Below are 20,292 nucleotides of genomic sequence, written 5' to 3'. Positions count from 1 at the left end.
AGCAGAACCATGTTTGGACAAAATGCCTGGAGGACCTCTGATTCCTTACCCTACGGATATTACCTTAAAAGAACAAAATAGCACAAATCATGCGGCAGGTGATGGAGAGCTTGAAGGGAGAAGGAAGGAGGAGAGTTTTCCCCACAGGAAGTGGCAGCTAAGACCTCAGGGTCCCTGCAAAGACCATCTCCCAGGGGCCACGTCTGCAGTCCAACAGGGTGAGGAGAAGCCGTGTTTACGGCTCTGCTGAGAAGTAGGTTTGCAGAACTGTGGGGACCTCAAGGCGAGGCAGGGAAAGGGGTCCATGTCCCCAAGCCTCCCGCCTTTCATGGGTGTCAGAGCCACGTTGCACAGGCCCCCTCAGTCCCATCTCCTCTACAGACAAGTTGCTCCCCAATCTTGGCATCTGCTTCCTGAGCTGACGCACGACCCATGCTCACCTTGAGCATCTCTAACTGCGGAAGCTCACAAGGAAGCCTGCTTTGCTTTGACGTGATGAAAAGAGCTCGCTTATCATCTGATTGCCGCGCTGGCAGAAAGCAGACGTCCTCATGGACGGTTCAGATGGAACCTTTAGTGGAGGGAGACGCATGTAGGGATAGGAAACAAACTAGGGCTGATGAGGCACCTGAGGCTCCCCCAACAAACCTGAAGCTCTTTACACCCTAAGCCTGAAGGGGGGACTGTGTTCCTGCAGCCCCATGGGACTGGAGCCACAAGGGTGCAGCCACTATGCAGCGTGGTACCAGGCAGGGAGGGGGCATGGGCTGCAGTCTGCTGGGCACTGGGCAGGACGGGGATGGACAGGAGGGGCGAGCACCAAACTGCGCGTCCCTTCCTTAGTGCCCACTTGTGGGTTCCCGGGCGTCTCCCTTGCTGCTGTTCTCTTTCTGTATCCGACCCACGATTCCCCCAGTAGCTCCTCTCATGTTTCAGCCTAATACTCACTTTCACGCTTTCCCCGCCGGCTCTGGGCTCACGCTCCAGGCCTCGTGATGACGCACAGGGGTCTCCACCTAGCACACCCCACTCCTCGCCGGGGCCCCTCGTGCCATCAGCTGAAGCCAGACGGAGGGCGTGGCACCGACGGGGACCCTGAACTCATCTCCCTACACACACACTGTATCTTGAGTGGAAACCCCGGGCCGCCTGAAAATGTTTACCAAACCACAGAACCCTGTGGACTCCTGTTGACAGCCGCTGATTTCGGAAGTCAGGGACCACCCGAGCCCGCCTCCTTCTACCGACTGTTTGTGGTTAAAACTAGTTTTCCAGCTGACCGTGGCCCTCCCCGCGCTAAGCCTGCAGATCCCTGGCGACCACTGCATATCCACTCAGTGCCTTGAAACCAGAGCCAGAGTCCAAGGAACTTTCACCATCACTGCGAAATATATTAAAAATATGAAAAATATCTGAAACATACAAAAGTCCCAATTTACTCAACAAATCCCGAGGGAGACGGTTGCCTCGCTATTGTATTTTATGCGGGGCAGCCATGTGACCCCTCAGGCCTGGGTTTTTATCGTCAGTAGCAGCTTCACTGATGCACTGATCCAAACGCGGTGCCCTATTTCTGTCACATAAAAGCCAAGGAGCCGTGATACAGGATAGAAAAAGGGACCTCCTTTATCAGCACAATGTCCCAGACTGTGTGACTCTTCCACGGGAGAATCTGGACTTAAAAGTACGGCAAGCTTTTTATTCTGAAAACTGTAAAACTACTGCATTACAGAAAGTGTTGAAAAAGGACAAAAGGCTTTGCTTTTTAGTGGTATCCTCCGACAGGTCTTTTCCAGACACGCATTTGCTACAGAAGGAAAGAACACCCCAAATCAGCCATCTAACCCCACCCTGAGAGTGACATGGGTTTTCCAGGAGCCGAGGACCAGTGAGTGAAAACCCAAGTGTCCCCACCCCAGGCAACACATACCCCAACCTCCCATGGACCCTGCAGAGCTGCATGCTCTCTCTCTCTCTCTCTCTCTCTCTCTTTCTCTCTCGTTCTCGCTCTCACTCTTTCTGTGTCTCTGTCTCTCTACCTCTTTCTGTCTCTCTTTCTCTCCCTCTCAATCCCTCTCCCCACCCCCAGGCTCACCCGTGGGAACGGCTGGCCATGCGGTGAGGCAGCCCAGGCCGCACGGGGGCACCATGGGGCCTCTGCTGAGACCCAACAGCCCCTGGGGGCTTGTGGGTGGGAGACTTCAGGTGACTCCAGTCTCTGGCCCTCACATCTCCCAGCTGAGGTCTCGTCCTGTAGCAAATACAAGCCGTCCTGCTGTGTCGAGTCTGAATTCCTGACTCGGGGATACCGTGGCAGACGGTAAAGGGTCGTTGCTGTTTCAAAGCCCAGGTTTGGGGGGATGTGTTATGTGGTAATGGACAACTGCCTGGGCAGAGGGCAGTCGGTCAGCAAGTATCTCAGAGCTCCAGCCCCACCCACCGCCCCTCCAGCCTCCTCCCCATGTCCCCTCACTGCCCCGCCCTACCCTGCCCCCTCTGCCAGAAGGCCCCGCTTCCCAGGCCCAGCGCTGTCCCCCTCAGTCTGCAGGTCCGTGTGCAGCTGGTTATGTCGTTTCCAGACTTGGTGTCCCTGCAGCCGTGGTCCCACAGCCGGATGTGGTCCAGCATCCCAATTAGAGGCAACATCTCGGATGGGAGGCCTGAGGGAGCCTCTGCCTCTGCACCCATCTCCCCGGGGGTAATTATGATGACAAAGAAGTGACTTCTAGAAAGAAGTCTCCCCCTGGGATGCTTTCCATGCCACAACTTCAGCTGCATCTGAGTCCAGTTCGGGGGCCCCAGCCTGGACGGCCACCCCCTCCTCCAGCTTATCTGCTCCATCAGTTGGAGCTTCAGCCAGACGCCAGGCGCCCTTCATCCTCCTCGCCTGGAACACTCTTTCTTACCCCTTGAAATTCCCACTACGGCCAGTCTAGTCTACTTCTGTGAATGGGAATAACCCTGTTAACCATGAGAACTCAGGGCCGATTTCTCCCCCGATCTCCAGTTTTCACTGTCTGACTGCCTCGGGACCACCCACATGGGTGCCCCGTGGACCGCACGCCCCAACTGGGCTCAGATGGGGCTCCCGCTTCCTCCAAAGCACAGACTCTGAGACCTCCTTATCCTGGCCCATCAGGAAGTCCTGTCCGTATGATCCCCAAATGAACCTCGCCCATGGCCCCTTGTCCCCATGTTCACTGCCACGGCCTCCCCCAGACACTGTGACCTCTTTCCTCAGCTACTTCAAACGTCTCCAAGTTGGGTCACCTGCCTTGGGTCAAGCTCTGAGCTCCAGCCTGAGAAACAGGAGTGACCAAGACACCCCCCTGCTCTCCAGGAACTTGCCTGTACATGGAGTTGGCATTGCCTGCAGGGTTGGCGAGGGCAACGAGGGTGGAGGCAGAGGGGAGGGCTTCAGAAAACTCCATCTGGGGTGGAGGTTCGTGACGTCAGGGTTGGGCGGATGGGGAATAGGGTTAAGTGGACCACCCGAGTCCTCTCGGCTCCAGGACTGGCATCTGCAGGAACCCTCGCCTCTGTCAGGGTCTCTCACCTTCTCTCTGCAGAGCACTCAGCGGAGACTCAGTCATATTTGTTATGTCCCCTCTTCACAAGAACTTGGGGGGCACTTTCCTTCAGCACGGTCCCCCAAGCATCTGTGAGGAGGAACCCAGCCGGGACCCAGGGCAGGTGTGAGGGCACGAAGGTGAGGATGCCGTCACCTCGCGGGTCCAAGAACCGAGCAGCCCTGGAGGTTAAGGCCTCCTTCACGCAGAGTTTAGCGGGAACGCCAGGTGGTTGTTGGGTGAGTTTCTTTTCCACCTTTGTCCTTCCTCCTAAACTCCAGCCTACGGTACCTTCACAGGGAACACACTCCCAGGAGATGGAGAGGACATTCGGGGAGCATGGCCCCCAAATCACAATAACCTTCGCATCACCATCACGTTTAGCAGATGTTCATAACCTCTTGAAAAACGATTCTAATGATTGTGATAACTGTAGAATACGCAGTGGAGTCTTTTCTTAAATAATTACTAAATATATAAAGCAGCGCCCAGATGTCATGATAGGTCACCCTTAAATACTTGGCGTGAAGACATGTCAACAACTGATTCTGGTAAGAAATAAATTCTTTGTTGTCATCCTTGATTCAGAAAGAACATGTGAAAGGAACTGGATTTTTGGTCCAAAACTTTTAAGTTTAAAAAAACTAAAAACTATCGAGTGTTGCTATGGAGGGTGAATTTCACGAGTTGGATAATTCTGTGTAAAGGTAGACTGTGGCTTATTCACCTGTGATCGATATACAGCAGTTGATGCCACATTCAAAGTACAAAAAATGACCACATGGAACCCTCCAGCCTCTCTCCAGAAAGACAGTCAAGTGTGTATCTTTTTCTGCTGTGTAACAAACCAAGCCAGTACTTTGTGGCTTAAAATAACAGTGCTTTGGGCTTCCCTGGTGGCGCAGTGGTAGGGAGCCCGCCTGCTGATGCAGGGGACACAGGTTCATGCCCCGGTCCGGGAGGATCCCGCATGCCGCGGAGCAGCTGTGTCCGTGAGCCATGGCCGCTGAGCCTGCGCGTCCGGAGCCTGTTCTCTGCAACGGGAGAGGCCACAACAGTGAGAGGCCCGCATACCGCAAAAAGAAAAAAAAAAAAATAACAGTGCTTTGCTATTTCTCCCAACGCGTGGGCTTACCTGCGAGGCTCCATCCAGCTGACACTGGACTGGTCGGCACGTGGTGCTGGCCGTCGGCCGGGGCAACTCAGCCTCCTCGACATGACCTCTCTGGACCAGGCGTCCTCCCACCCTGGAGGCCTCAGGGCTCCAGGAGAGCAACAGCCAGAGCTGTCAGGGTCCTTGAGGCTCCAGAACTTACCCAGTGTCCCGTCCTCCACGTTCTACTGGTCCAAGCAGATCACAGCGACCCAGATTGAGGGGACAGAGAAACAGGCCCCTACCTTGGGGCAGGGGGAGCAGGGCCACATCCCAAAGGTGCGTGGACGCAAGGCGGCAACTCACCGAGATTCACTGGGCGCTCATTGTAACCACCTCTCTCGTGTCAAGCAGAGCACAGAGCACGTGTGGTGCTCTGCTGGAGGTTTATAGGAAGGCAGATGTGCCCAGAGAGGGTTCCAGTGCCCAGGGGATGGACCGCTACACCTTGGAGGAGAGCCTGGCCCAATGTCAAAGCCACCCCTTGTTCCCGCGTCTCACAGGTGTGTTAGCGGCTCCTTCAAACTCCTGAGCAAAGGGCCAGAGGGGCACCTCCCGTGGCTTCGCCCAAGACTCCATAGCTCAGAAGTGTGCTTGCAAACGCATTGGTCCAGGAGACTCGGCCCAGCCAGGGGGTGTCAGCCCCCTGCCCAGTGAACGGGTCTATGAGAAAGCGTGCTTTCCTGGCCTGGCTCTGGGGTGAAGGTCAGGTCATTCCCTGCTATTCGGGGGGAGAATGGGGCCGCCCCAGGCTCCTGCGGACCCTGGCTGATCCGCTCAAACACGTCATTCTTGGCGCACCAAAAACTCCTACCTCTGCAGATCGTTCTCTGGAGTGAGCGTTTTCACGCCCTGGTTCCAGGCTCAGTCCACGGGGGAGATTGCTCAAGACTCTTGAGCAAACTTGCAGAAGAGCCAGAGGTCTGGCCAGCACAGACTCGCCCCTCCTGACAACTTGTGCCACCTGGCGAGGATGTGAGACGCAGCACCCATCGCCGTCTCTGAGCCCCAACCAGACAGTTCTACAGGATCGGGGACCTCGCCCCGCTTCCCAGGCAGGCTCGCCAAAGCCCACAGCACCCTGCGAGTCACAGACGGACTCCTCATTCACCACGGTTCCCCGGCCGGACCTCTGCGCCACCAGCCCCAGGTCCCACGCCAGCCGAGCCCGCTGCTGCGTGTCCGCACATCCAACCCCGCGCACCCCCGCCCCCTCCAGGGCCCTCCCTGCCACTGGAAACAGTCAGGGGTCTGGTTTGCAAGCAAGAGAATCTGAAGCCGGACAAATTAGGCAAAAGGGGAAATTTTGTGGAAGGCTACCGGAGCTCAAGGAACAGATGGGAAGCGGAGAACGGTGGTCTCATGTGCTACTCTCAGGACCACCTGGCGGCTGAGAGGCTCAAGGAAGCTTCCCAGTTAACGATCCCAGAACCGAGACCTGAGGATGAACCCGAGCGGCCTGCCCACTAGCCCTGCCCACTAGCGCCCGCAAACTGGACTTTGTAACAAGAGAAAACCGGCCTGCAGGCCTAAAAGTGACTTCGGTGGCCTAGTTTGCTCTCATTGGGGGGTAGGGTGGACGGGGGTGCGGGGAAGAGCTCTCTTTGGGGTCAAGAGGTGGGGATTTTTGTCCGGATGCCCGGGAATGACACCGGGCCCCAGTTCCCTCCATGTAAGGGAGCAGCTCTTCCTGACGACTCTGAAGGTCCTGTCTTACGTCCTATTTGGCTGCAGAGAGTCCAGGCTCTCCGAGCTCTGATGTCACCTTTGTAGGATCACGGCCAGGTTTTGCAGAGCAGTCGTCATGGCCGCTCCTTTTTCCTGAGCATTTACAAAGCCCGACTCCTGCCTAATGATCTCGACGCTGAGGCTCTGAGTCCCCCAGTGATCACGAGCCAGCAGGCCCAGACTCCCTTAACCTGCCCCCAAAGTCTCTGGGCTTCAAAGCTCTCAGGGTACCAACGTGCCAGCAGACGGCCCCACGTGGCCCCCAGGCCGTGGGGCACAGGATCTGCCCGCTGTGCCCCTCGTCCCCTCTGGGGCTGTTCCTGGTCTCCTTCTGCTGTTCACAAACCACGTGCCGCTCGGGAAGAGCCCTGGCCAGCACCCACAGTCCACTCCAGGCCTCCCACACTATTTGGATGCCAGAGCAGCCCTGGGCGCCCGTGCTGTGAGGGGCCCCTCTCTCCAACCATATCCCACATGCGGTCACTTGGCCCCCGAAGCAGCTGGGCCTTTGCCCACGGTCCGTACAGTTTCCTCCCTTGAGAAGCATCCCTGGCCTCTGGCTTTGCTCAAGCCCGTCCACGGCGCTGAGTTCAGATGCCATGCCCTTCTCTCTCAGGGCCCCAGGCCCAATCCAATCCCCTCTTCCTCCACTGGTAGGAAAACCAAAGCCCCAGGCAGAATGGTTACGTGATCTGCTGGGTCCAGTGCAGGCTGAAAACCGGGGGTCCCCTGCTCAGAAGTTGTTAAGATTCCAAGACACAACCGCAAAGCATGGAACCAAGCTCGGGGCCCTTCTGAGCACAGGGCCCTGTGTGACGGCCCAGGTCACACACCAGGAAGCTGACCGTAGCCCCAGCACCTGGATGGGTGTCCACTGGCGGCGAAGAGGACACCCAGGCAGCGTCGGGTGCCACCCAGATGGGGAAACCAAGGCCCTACCTGTCTGTGCACCTGCCTGCTTTCTTCCACTCACCCCTCAAAAGTGCTCAGGAAGTAGACTTGACAGTTGAAGGAGGGAGGAGTCAGCAGACAAAGAATCAGAACTGGGGCTGGGCTTCTCCGGCTCCTTCTGCATTTCCACTCTTCCCAATGCAAAGCTGCATTGCGGGCGTTGTTTTCCCCAAGGAAAATGTTCCATGCTTATCATATAACGAGGTTGGAGGCACGCTCCTCTCCTAGCCTTACCAGGAGCTCTGGCCCCACCCTCTCGACTGACCTTCCCAAAATACTTTGCGTGTGTCCTTGGGTTCCCAGACCTCGCTGTGCTCGCTGGATGCCGGACAGACCTCGGGCAGGTCTGGAGCAGAGCAGGCTGTCGGGGGCCAGGCCCTGCCTGCAAATGAGGACCTAGAGCAAACCTGCATGTCTGTCCCTGCACCCCACCTGAACGGTGTCTCTGGACGGCCCGTGACGTCCCTACAGTGTTTCTGCTTGTGTTCCGAGCCCAGCGTGAAAACCCGCTCACATCACCTGCCCGAGCCTCCCTGGGAAGCCGCGAAAGCCCATCGCACGGGCGCCTGGCAGGGGCCACTCACAGTGGGCTTGTTCTGCAAACTGCTTGTATCTGAACTCACTCCACTCCCATTCTCTCCTCTCCTTCGACTGCCCCATTCCTCTAAACGCACGTCTCGTAAGCTAACAATGAGGGGGAGGATGGAACCAAAGGAGATGCTTTATATTTTATATAAATTATAAATTTATTTAAATGTAAATAATATTCATATATTATTCAACCATAAAAAAAGAAGGATATCCTGCCGTTTTCCACAACATGGCTGAACCCTGAGAGCATTACGCTGTCAGGCAAACACCAATACCATATAATGCCACTTATATATGGGATTTCAAAAAGCCAAACTCACCTCTGTGGGAATAGAATCTAAAAAAGAGTGGATATATGGGTATGGATAACTGATTCACTTTGCTGTACAGCAGAAACTAACACAACATTGTAAAGCAACTCTACTCCAATAAACATTAATTAAAAAGTAAAGAAAATAAAAGAATTCAAAGACTCTTTAAAGAAAAATAGATCAATAAATAAAAAGCCAAACTCACTGAAACAGAGAGTGAATGATGATGAACCAGAGGTTGGAGGTGGGGCAGGGATGGGGAGATGCTGGTCTAGGGCACCAGTTTCCAGTTATAAGTTGGATAAGTTCTGGGGATCTAATGTACAGCGTGGCGACTGTAGTTAATACTGTGCTGTACCCTTGAAAGTTGCTAAGAGAGTAGCTCTTAAGTGGTGTCAGCCATCCCTCCACAAGTGGGAGAAATAGATTTCTGTTGTTTAAGTCCACCCAGTCCATGGTACTTTGTTACAGCAGCCAAGCTGACTGGTACCTCACCCTCCCAGCCTGCGTTTCCTCCTCTATGACATGGAAATAATCGTGAAACCTCCCTCACAGAATTGTTGTGGAGCTTTCTGGATAAAGCCGTACACAGATGGAAGTAGTTATTCTTTGGGACAGTAAAAACAGCTTCTCACTCAGAACCTTGAAAAACAGTTTTCGGTAAGGAGCATCCGTTTGCCTCCCCCCTCTACCCCTCCCACCTCCCCCCGCACAAAATCTCTGCAATTTGGGAGCTGCTGCCAGTCATGACCCTGACAGTGAGTGATGATAAGTTTGCAATCCTTCTGCACAGCTCTTTAAAGTAAAGCATCATCTGATCTGACTTCCAAATTGCAAGGTTCGTTCCTAAGCAACGAGCACAGGTTTCAAGAAAAACTGACGAGAACAGAGAGAATCCCGGGCTGTGGGAAGATCTCTGGCGCAGGGCTTGTGCCGGTGACAATAAGCTGTGGCCCAGTGTGCCGGCCACTGTCTACCATCAGGCCCTCTCCCTTGGGGACACCTTTTCCTCCTTCTCCCGGAGGCAGCGGACCTCAGCCCTGGTGGACCATTTGCTTGATCTCACCTCACGGGACCGGCTCTGCAGCTCCAGGAGCGCACAGGGCATCCGCTTTCCCAAAGGCTCCCAACACTTCTTCCCCGTAAAGAAAAACCCAAAGCCCCTCGGCACACCCACTGCCAAACCACAAGAGATAGTCTTGGGCTTTGCCACATTTTCCCGGGTTTGATCTGGGAAAAACAGAGCTGCTTTGTCCTCGCAGCCCTGGAGCAGCTGAGCTGAGCAGACGTGCGTGCAGAAGCTCTTTCCAAAGTCTGGACCACACTCTCGTGGCCATTGCTTGAATAGCAGCTCAGAATCCAAGGGCAGGAAAGTTCAGACAGCATCAAAGGTGGGGAAACCACGCACGTAGTCAGGTCTGAGCTAACTGCCAGAGGAATGGAAAGTAATGCCCGATTTAAGATTCTAAAATCACGAGGACCCCAGGGCTGGGCTGCGGGGTTGCTTCCATCAGCAGAATCTAGGAAGCCTCTGCTTCAAGGGGCTTTTCTCCCAGCCTTCACCCTGCAGCCCCTCGGAGCTCCATCCCTGGGCACTGTCCTCTGGTTCTCCCTGTGGTCCTGGACCAGCATTGGCGGCTCCAGCGAGCCCTGGGACTTAGTTAGAAATGCAACCCCAGGCCTCACTCCGTCCTCCTGAGGCAGAAACCGAGGCAAAGGCTCCAGCCTCTGTGAGTTAACAAGCCCTCCAGAGGGTCCTGATGCTTGTGGTCTGTTAGGTATGTTCGGGTTTATTTCTGTTAATTGCCGTTGCTGCAACATACCTGGTAGCCAAGGTACTGACCCGGCAAGGTGCCCGGAGGACCCCCTGGAGACTCCCCAGGACATCTTATGTTGAGACAGTCTTGTCTTCTCTGTCACTGCTGAGGCTGGGTTCCCCCAGCAGTGACCCCAACAATCATTCCCGAGCGAGTGGGGCAGGGGGGAGGTGGCCACAGGACGCACGTGCTGGGCGTGGGAAGGCTGAGGGCAGCCCGGCTCCAAGGGCAACTGGGGACGGTGTGGGCATCCTCAGAGATGTCCCTGCCGGGGCTCAGGAGCTGGGCTATCTATCCTCCAGCCTCCATCTGTCACTGTTGAGGGCAGCTCTGGGGTGTTGACCCCCGAGGTGTCCTGCTCCGCCCTGGGTGAGGCCGGAGTCTGTGGCCGGAGGACCCTCATCCAGGAAGGAGAGCATGGAGACCCCTACTGTCGGCCCTACGCAGCTTCCCCAGGCTGCCAGGGGGAGGAAAGTTCTAAGACTCTGGTTCCTTATTCATTTCCTCGGCATTGGTCCCGTCTTCCCTGGACACCTCGGCCTCTCCAGGTGGAGCGCTGCCTCTCTAGACACACGTCTCCACGGACTCTGGGCCATGCTGTGGGTGTGGGTGTGAAGTGGGGCCCCAGGGGACAGGCAGTTTTACGAGGCCACCTCTCCCTGAGGACCTCACGCTGACGGTCAGCTCACTGAATGCAGGGACCAGGAAACGCTCTGCTCTTCCCAGGGTGGTCAGCTCGGAGCAGCCATGGCTTAAGGAGGGACACAGCACACTCGGCTGGGTGTCTGGGGGCGGTAACACTGGCACCAGTCACCTCACAGGTCCACCCCGTGCCCGCAAGGGGTGGCCTGTGAAGGACACTGGGCATGGGGGTCCCCACCCCTTACAACACCTGCCTTAGGCCATGGTACCAGGAAATGACGCCCTCCCCTCAGCCCTTGACCCTCAGGAGTTGGGTGCAGACACCTCAGCTCTATCCCCCTCTCTGGCCTCCAGGTGGGATTGTTACCTGAAAAACTGGGTCCACCTCTTGGTGGGTATCAGGCCAAAAGACACAACCAAGCCAAAGAGCGGGAGATAGGGGGATGTATTACTTGCAGGAAGTAAAGAGAACACGGAAGATCTTTCCCAAAGGAGTGTCTCCCCAGCAGCAAGACTGGGGAATTGTTAAGCTAAGGGTATATGCATGTTCATGAAGGGGCTTGGGCAGGAGACCTCAGCATAGAATTAGGGCAAAGGTGGAAAGACTCCAAGCTTTAGTTGATTGAAGTCACAAGGGTCAGAAAAGGTCAACATTATCATCCCTGAGGTTCACTGAAGTGGGGGTCTTCAGAACTGGCGTCCGACAGTTCAACACAATTCTATCTACCTGGAGATGGTGTCGGATCCCCCAGGCTGAGGGCTCAGTCCCACAAGATCCCCCCACTTCAGATGCCAGGTCCAGGTCACAAGTCCAGGTCGTCACCTGGGCTTCTAGCCAACTGGCTGGAGATCAGAGGTTCCCATGACCCCCTCCTCAGGTTAGATTCACTGGAGCGGCTCACAGAACTCAGGGAAGCACTTTACTTACTAGATCACGGGTTTGTTATAAAAGGTTGTAACTCAGGAACAGTGAGATGGAAGAGATGCACAGGGCAGGGTGTGGAGAAAGGGCGTGGAGCTTCTATGCCCCCTCCAGGATCATCACCCTCCCAGCCACCTCCTTCTGGGTGTTCTTCAACCCAGAAGCTCTCAGAACCCCGTCCTTTTGGGTTGTTTTTCTTTTTAAAAATTAATTTAATTAATTTATTTTTACACAGTAGGTTCTTGTTAGTTATCTATTTTATACATATTAGTGTATATATGTCAATCCCAATCTCCCAATTCATCCCACCACCACCACCCCGCCTTTCCCCCCTTGGTGTCCATACGTTTGTTCTCTACATCTGTGTCTCTATTTCTGCCTTGCAAACCGGTTCATCTGTACCATTTTTCTAGGTTCCACGTACATGCGTTACCTTTTGGGTTTTTATGGAGGCTTCATTACACAGGTACAATTGGTTAATCTTTGGTCATTGGTGATTGAACTCAACCTCCAAGCCCCTCACCTCCTCAGAGATCCAGGCAGGGGTCTGAAAGTTCTACCCTTTAATCCTCTCATCACCAGGTGGGTTCTTCCGAAAACCAGCCCCACCCTTAGGTGTGGTCCCCAAAGTCACCTCATTAACACAACAAAAGACAACTTTATTGCTGTTATCACTTAGGAAATTCCAAGGGTTTTTGGAGTTCTATGCCAGGAAGGGGATGAAGACCAAATCTGTACCTTTTATTGTAAATCACAGTATCATACCCACCCTGTCTCAACGGCCCTCTTCCCCAGCGGTGCTCCCACACCTCCCAAATCTACAATCCGCACTGAATCCCTGCTCTGGATCTGCGCCACACCAGCAATTCATACGCAACATTCAGGGATGCTGCCGAGAAGCAGAGAAATCAGATGGCCCTGAGAGTTCAGTCAGCGAGGCACCGACTGGAGCAGACAGGGGCCACGTCACCCTTAAGAGAAACGAGGCTCAGGCCAGCCCAGCTATGATCTATCAGCCAAGTGGGAAACACTGAGGCAGGGTGGGAAAGCTCACAGGGCAAATGTGGGTGGTGCTGCTGGAAGGAGCTGTGCTCATGGGACTCTGTCTGGTCCCCCTGGTGACACTTTCCCTGCTGGGAACACAGACCCTTGGGATCATATCGTCCACTGCCTCTCCTTGTTCTGGTCACTGCTCCAGAGCCGGCGCACCCCACCCACACCGTCCACATTGCTGTGGCTCCCACCTCCCCTGCTCACACGAGAACGTGCTAGTCTCAAAGCGGGGAGGGGTGTTCCAGCCCCCGGGACCCTGGCTCTGGCTGCAGATGAACAAACCTCCCTCTCAGGGCTTGATTTCAGAGACGAGGAGGGAGCCGTGCGGGCAGTTCCTCGAGGCCGTGTCCCAGTGGAAGACCTGATGGGGTCTTCAGGGTCCCTTTAACAGCAAGTGGCCCACCCAGGTCATACAGGTGTAAGTTAAAAAGGGAGATCCTGGGCTGGAGGCTCTCCTGGGGCCTCAGGACAGGGCCTCAGCGGGGCTCCGAGGGTGCTGCACAACAGACCACAGGGGCCTCGGTGCATAACCAGGCGACGCCCACTTATTTGCTCGGGAATCTGAGATCCATCGGGGCAGGGCTTGGCAGGGAGGCCCATTTCTGCCCTGAGCCACACCAGCACTGGCAGCCCGACCAGGACTGGAGGGTCTATTTCCAAGGCAGCCCCCTGCCCCACTGCTGGCTACTGGGGAAGCTCAGCTGCTTCCTCTCTGGGGTGTGTGTACGTGCGTGTGTGAGTGTGTGTGTGTGTGAGTGTGTAGGTGTGTGCACACGTACCTCACTCCAGCTGCCCTTCTCCGTCCCTCCCTCTCTCTTGCTCACATCTCCCCTCTGGGCTCCGGCCACAGCTCAGCTTCTAAGCTAACGAGCCTCCATTCTCCCTGCCTTCCCAGAATCTCCCTAAAAGTCTCGTCCCAAGTGACCTTCCAGACATGCAGCCCCAGCTCACCCTGGTCCAGCAGCAGCTCAGATGATTCCTCTAGGGCAGGGGAAAAAACAACACATGATTGTTTTGGAGGCAACGTGTTGGAGGGACAACTGCCCAGCCATCACCGTAGACCCCCGGAGATCAGCTCCAAGTCACACAGCCTCTCGCAGGAAACAAACGTCATCAGATGCTGCACCAGAGAACTACGCTGACAACTCGGAAAGCTCGGCCCTGTGTTTACAGACCCAAAGATCCCAGCCTGTCTTCAGAGCTGCCAGCAGCTCAGCGTGTCTGACCAGCGGTGTCCTTCCTCCCTGGAGAGACTCCACGAGGCAAATGGGCCATTGGTTCCACAGCTGCTCAAACCAGGCTCATCTTCCAGAAGGCGCCCATGTGGTTTGGTGACAAATCCTACCAATTTGTCAGTACACTTGTCCCAAGTTTAAAAGCCAGGTGTTGGAAGGATTGTTGGCAAATAAGGAAGCTGCTGTCGATGCAAAATGTCAAAATACACCACCGTTTCCTGGATGCTTGCTTTGCGCTCGGCCCTGGGCTAAGCGCTGACCACAGCCTCCTCCATTAGCTCCTCACATCAACCCGAGGAAATGATGGCATTACTATCCCTCTTCTACAGGTGAGGCACTGAGCCTCAGGTAGGTTAACTCACTTGCACAATCACTCTGCTAGTACACTAATTAACTTACAAATATGTTTGTTTATGCCCAATTTTTAATAGTATTAAAAAATAAAGGGAATTTACTGGCTCTTGAAATTAGAAAGTCTAAACTTCAGAGTTGATTTGGTTCCCAACAGTCATCAAACTCTTGATTTCTTCCCATCTCTCCGGTCGCCTCATGGTACAAGGGCGCCCCCCTCAGCGTGGCAAGATGGCTGCAGCAGCACACATCACATGTCCAGGAGAAAGACAAACATCATCTTTTCCAAAATCCCCTGGCAAACTCCTCTAGGCTCAGTGGCCCTAACCAGGCATCCCACCACTCCAGAATTGTGCCCTTGGAGCCAGCGGTGTCTCTAACCTCCCAAACTCAAGAACCACAGGGGGAGTAAAAAACAGGCTTGCTTCCAAGAGCAATGGATTAAATGTTAGAGAGGAGTCATCACAACTAGAATGTTGTGGAGCAATGAATTGAACCCAGCCCTGTCTGTTCATTCAAACAGTATTTATCGCGCCCTTGCTGTGGGTCAGGCACAATTTAGATGCTGGAGACACAAATCTGAAAGCTTCCTGCCCTCCCATCCTCCCGCTGCTGGCTCTGCTGCCTCTCAGGCTTAAAGCCTTGTGTTTTCACCAGAACTTAGCGCTGGATTAATGTCCTCCTAACCAGCTTTTCTAGGACTGAAGTGGCTCTGTGACTCCAGGCTGTCATCTAATTTCTGTCTCTCGGCCTTCTCGTCTATAAAATCAGGAATAATGATACCTCCCCCGAAGCTATGAGAATGAAATGACAAGGGCTTACATGGGAAACATAAGGAAACTTAAAAGCAGTGCGACATCCAACCCAGTGGACATGCAGGTCAACTCTCATTTTCATTCTAGAGATTCGGAGTTTTGTACATTAAACTCCAATTTCACTGGCTCGGGCTTTGTAAAGTGTGAATACGTCTCCAAAGATGCGAGTTCAATTCACCTTTCTACTTAGCCTGCAACTTATTTGTTTATAATCCACACTTTTCATTGGGGGCGGAGGGGTCGCCTATATGGAAGAGCCCACCCAGTTTCTAAACTTGTCCTGAACACTGAGAGCAAGCTTTCCCTTAGGAAAGCAGACAAAGGTGCGCCCTAGCGTAGCCAAGTTGGGGTGAACGCACACACCCTGAAAACGCGACGGCATCAATAAACTTCTCTTGCCCGGCGGCTTTCGCGCAGCCTCGAGACAGCCCCGCCCCGAGAGTCGGGGACGGGACTTGCGAAGCTTCGTCCAATCAGAGGCCCTACCTAACGTCGGGCCGGAGTCTGTGACCCAGATTGACCAATGAAGACGCGAGCGTGGATTTTCCGTGGTCTTCTGGGAAAGCGTCTCTCCCGGAAGCCGCCTCGTCTCTGCCACACATGGGCGGGGCTAGCCTGCGGTCCGCCGTCCCACTGGCTGGCACAGCTGCCCGTCACGGGGCGGGGGCGGAGGCCGGGCATTCGCGTCTGCGCGGACTGGGGGGCCGCGCGCGGGAACCTGCGGAGGCGCCGACCGGACCAGGCGGTTGCTGGGAGGAAGGGGTTCCTTGGAGGCGGCTCTTCCTGGGCCGCTTCGGGCGAGCAGCGGAGGAGCGCGGAGCCTCGGCGGGCCCGGCCCAAAAGTCCGTTGTGCCGCGGCCCGCGTGACCGGAGCCGCCCACGCCGACCTGCGCCGACCCGGGTCGTTTCGCCCACGCCTACCCGGCTGACTGAGGCCCACGCTGTCCGGTGCTGACTAGGGCCGCCGCCCCGCTGTCACTCCCGCGCAGGTAGGTGCCCCACGCAGGTCGGTGCCCCCCACTCAGGTAGTTGACCCCCACCCAGCGCAGGTAGGTGCCCTTCGGGCAGGTAGGTAACCCCGTGCAGGGAGTTCCCCCTGCTCAAGTAGGTGACCCCCGCGCATATGGCTGACCCCCGCTTAGGTAGGTGACCCCCGCAGGTAGGTGCCCCCTACTCGGTTAAGTGATGCCCTCCCAGCGCAGGTAGGTGATCTCTGCTCAGGTAGGTGACCCCGTGCAGGTAAGTGCCCCCTGCTTAAGTAGGTGACCCCCGCGTAGGTCGGTACCCCCCAGCGCAGGTAGGTGGCCCCCGCGTGGTGGGGATGCCGGCTGGTCCCGCAGCGGGTCTTGGGCCGGTCGCAACCCCGCAGGAACGACCTCCCTCCCTGCGGACGCCCGGGCGGGCAGCTGGTTGAGCTGCGTTCGGGAGGCGGAGGCCCGAGGTGCTGGGGAATCGCGTGGACGCCGGTTGATGGGGAGTCCAGCGAGGGAGACGGGCCCACAGCGGGAAATGACAAACTGGCTATCCCGGAACCTTGAGCCCCAGACTGGACCCCAGAAGGGCAGGAGCCAGTGAGAGGACCGCGTCGTACCGGCAACAAGTTCTTGTAGTGACAAATCAGGGGTGTGACCTCCATCCACACGTAAGTTTTCTTTTCTCGTTAGCGAAGTTGTTATAGTAACACCTTCATCCGTCCTCGGTGACCATTAAAGGACGTGGTGTACGAATGTAAAACACTAGGAAATAGGAGCTTGGAGTGAGTGTTTGGGAGGCTGGACTTGAGGTCCCCGAGGGGGTGACAGGACCCCGCATCAGCGCTCGGCACCCAGCGCTGCTTTCTAGGTGGGAGCTCCCGCCCAGCCTGGCTAGTTCTCTCCTGGAGGCTCAGGCCTACACCTTCCTCCGCCCTTAAGAGTGCCTGACTCCTTCCCAACCCTGCCTGGGATCTTTTATCTCTTTCATAAGATGATTTTTTTTTTTAAGGTTGTTGAATTAAAAAAAAAATTCAGTATTTAAGTTTGTAAATCTAAACCCATCCACTATTTTAGTCATGTTGTCCTCTGTTGGATTTTTGTTTAGTGAAATATTTTAATCGTGCAAAAAAGAATACAGCTATAATATTTGTACCATACCCTGAAAAAAGGTAATAATAATTTTTCTCTGTGCTTTTGGACCTTTCTTTAAGGAAATGTGACATTTCGCCTACAGTTGAAATTCTAACTTGCTGCCACCACCCCGCACCCCATAGAATTTCTTCCATCTGGCCTGTCTTTCCTTGGCTCACGGGGCTCCCCTGTGCTCCCAGGAGCTTGGCACCAGCTTAGCTTCTCATTCCAGTCAGCACCAGCTTAGCTTCTCAGAGCCCGTCATGAGGACTGTAGCCACCATGTTGTTCCCGTCCTGTCCTCATGGCATTTGCTCTCTTACCCTCTTAGGAAACCTGCCTCCTCCTTCACAGACCCTGTGGGTGAGCTGAGGGCCACTGTTCCCTTCCCCAGGGTGCAGCGTCTTTACCCGCTTCTCTAATGTTTTTTTGGCTGCACCGCGCAGCATGTGGGATTTTAGTTCCCTGACCAGGGATTGAACCTGTGCCCCCTGCATTGGAAGCTTGGAGCCCTTACCACTGGACCGCCAGGAAAGTCCCTTTACCCGCTTCTCTAGGGCAGTCACAGCTGTTCCATGCTTCCAGAAAAAAGCGCCCTTCCACTATCAGTTGTACTACAGCTTATAAAACGAAACCGTTAAAATTCATAGTAATAGCTACCACTGCGGACCATGTGGGTCTCAGGCTTTTTAACTAAGCACGTGGTGTACACGGCTTGTTTTCATCCAACACTGCAGTTATGCACAGCTGGGGATGGTCCCGTTTAAAGTGAGTGAACTGAGGCCTAGTCAGACCAGGTGTCAGCACCAGTGTGCGCCTAGAATCATCTCTCCACCATGTGTAGCTGTTCTGCCACCACCAGAGGAGGAGGATATTCATTTGTCCGGCAGGATGGGCAGTGGCGTTCACACAGGGTCTCTTTCACCTTCCTGCCCCACAGCCCGGCTCCCCCAGGTACAGGGAGCACCTGGGTGGAGGCCTTCCTCAGCGGTGCCAGAGATGGCGTCCGTGGACTTCAAGACCTATGTGGACCAGGCCTGCCGTGCCGCTGAGGAGTTCGTGAACGTGTACTACACCACCATGGACAAGAGGCGGCGGCTGCTGTCCCGCCTGTACATGGGCACGGCCACCTTGGTGTGGAACGGCAACGCCGTTTCGGGACAAGAGTCCTTGAGTGAGTTTTTTGAGATGCTCCCTTCCAGTGAGTTCCAAATCAACGTGGTAGACTGCCAGCCCGTTCACGATGAAGCCACCCCGAGCCAGACCACGGTCCTCGTGGTGATCTGTGGGACAGTGAAGTTTGAGGGCAACAAACAGCGGGACTTCAACCAGAACTTCATCCTGACAGCCCAGGCCTCGCCCAGCAACACGGTGTGGAAGATTGCCAGTGACTGCTTCCGGTTCCAGGACTGGGCCTGCTAGTGGCGTGGGGAGACACCCCCAGACTGAACCCTGTGCTCCCTCGAGTCCCAGGGGCGCTTTTCTCGGCGTACACTTGTTTGTCATAGCTGCCTTTTCAAAGTAGTAAAATTCTCTATTTTTCTACTTGCCCAGTAGAGACCCTGTCTCTGGAAATTCTGACGAATAAAACGATAATATGAATGTTGCTTCTTTTCCCCTCGCCTGATGTGTTTGGTAGGTTTTGGGGAGGGGGAGCAAGAGAAGGAGGGTTAAAGGCAACAAGCTCAGCAGGAGGCACTGCAGAGGCTGAGGTCCAGGGCCGAGCACCTGCCCCAGGCACAGGTGTGCACACAGGTGTACGGGAGCCGGGCTCCCAGCCTGCGCACACAGGAATCCGTTGGGACGCTTTGAAAAATCACCAGGCTGCACATCCCGGACCAAACACTTGTGAATATCTGAGGGTGGGGCTGGCGTTGGCATTTTACAAAAACAACCTAGCTGTCCATTAAGACACTTTAGAGCACATTAGAATCCCCTAAAGAGGTGCTGGGCCCTCCCTTAGCACCTGCGCTGGGAGTCACATGGATGAGAACAGGTGAGATACCTGGAGTTAGCTAATAATTGCTTGTAAGTGAAGCAGCTGCATTGACTACTCCCTTACAAAGAGAAGGAAGAGAACTGCTTTTAAGAGGAAGAAGTACTGAGGTGGGGCTGGGGGGCATCAGAATTGGATGCTGGTTTTATTGACCCTGAGGACCAACCCTAACTGCATTTCTCCAAAGTAAAGAAAGAGAAGAAAACTAGAAGTTTCCATCATCCTTTGATTAATAGATGAGATCTTGTGGACACATGGCTTCCCCGGGTAAATCTGTGACAAAAGGTTGGGCTAGGGGTGTGTTAGGATTAGGAATGGGGGAATTTGACGTGTAGGCTGCACAGACAGCAGGGACCTCTACCCTGGGGCTGTGGCGTCCGCTGGGGATGGCTGGGCAAGGTGGACATTGCTGCTGTGTCGAGAAGGATCTCACTCCCCTCTGATAGAGCAAAGGGCCCTGACCCTGGGGATTGGACGGAGAGCTGGTGGGACAGGAACAGGGCAGGAGGCAGGACAGAGGCTGCCGTACGGGGGGCAGCTTGTACTTCAGGGCAAGCCCTGGTCAGTTTCCCTGGCTGAGATGCAGGCCTGAGCCCGGAGCCCTGCCTGGGGATTGTCTCAGGCGCTGGGTGATTGGGCCCCTGGGAGAGGCTAAGAGGAAGGCGGACATGGTCCTCAGGGTTCATAGAGTTGCTAGGGGAGCAAGAACCCCCCCAGAGCAGGAGGTCCATCCTCCAAGGCCAGATCTCAGCAGTGTTGGGGGCCTCAGAAAACCCACTGAAGTGCCCCAGGAGAGAAAAGATCCCAGGTTCAGTGACAGCCAACTCCTCTTACAGAATGCTCCCTTCCAAAGGCTAATGACTGAGAAACTCAGGGGTGATGGAGGTGGGCACAGGGGGCCAGAGGGGCTCCAGCCCGGCTGAGGGGGTCCAGGCGCAGAGCCTTCTAACACTTGAGGCTTCGGGGGTATTTAGGTTAATGCAGGACTGTCTTATCTACAAGTGAGCACGTGTCATCAGGGTGTCCCCACCGAAGGGCATGAACTGCCCTCTGA

General features: G+C 55.1%; 1 protein-coding gene across 2 annotated transcripts; it reads left to right on the top strand.

Moving 5' to 3' along the window:
- The first annotated feature begins 15,831 nt into the window (after positions 1-15,831).
- NXT1 (nuclear transport factor 2 like export factor 1) lies at positions 15,832-18,849 on the top strand. Of its 2 annotated transcripts, XM_060123939.1 has the most exons (3): positions 15,832-16,084; positions 16,116-16,127; positions 18,183-18,849. In XM_060123939.1, exon 3 carries the CDS (start codon positions 18,242-18,244, stop codon positions 18,662-18,664), a length of 423 nt encoding a protein of 140 aa, XP_059979922.1. In that variant the 5' UTR covers positions 15,832-16,084; positions 16,116-16,127; positions 18,183-18,241; the 3' UTR covers positions 18,665-18,849. The 2 variants fall into 2 exon arrangements, with proteins under 2 accessions (XP_059979922.1, XP_059979921.1); XM_060123938.1 differs by lacking the exons at positions 15,832-16,084; positions 16,116-16,127 and adding an exon at positions 16,136-16,780.
- Positions 18,850-20,292: the final 1,443 nt, after the last annotated feature.

This window comes from Lagenorhynchus albirostris, chromosome 15, assembly GCF_949774975.1.
Source record: "Lagenorhynchus albirostris chromosome 15, mLagAlb1.1, whole genome shotgun sequence".
Taxonomy (NCBI): Eukaryota; Metazoa; Chordata; class Mammalia; order Artiodactyla; family Delphinidae; genus Lagenorhynchus; species Lagenorhynchus albirostris.
Note: the sequence above shows the minus strand (reverse complement) of the source record. Positions and strands in the feature narration are given on the sequence as shown.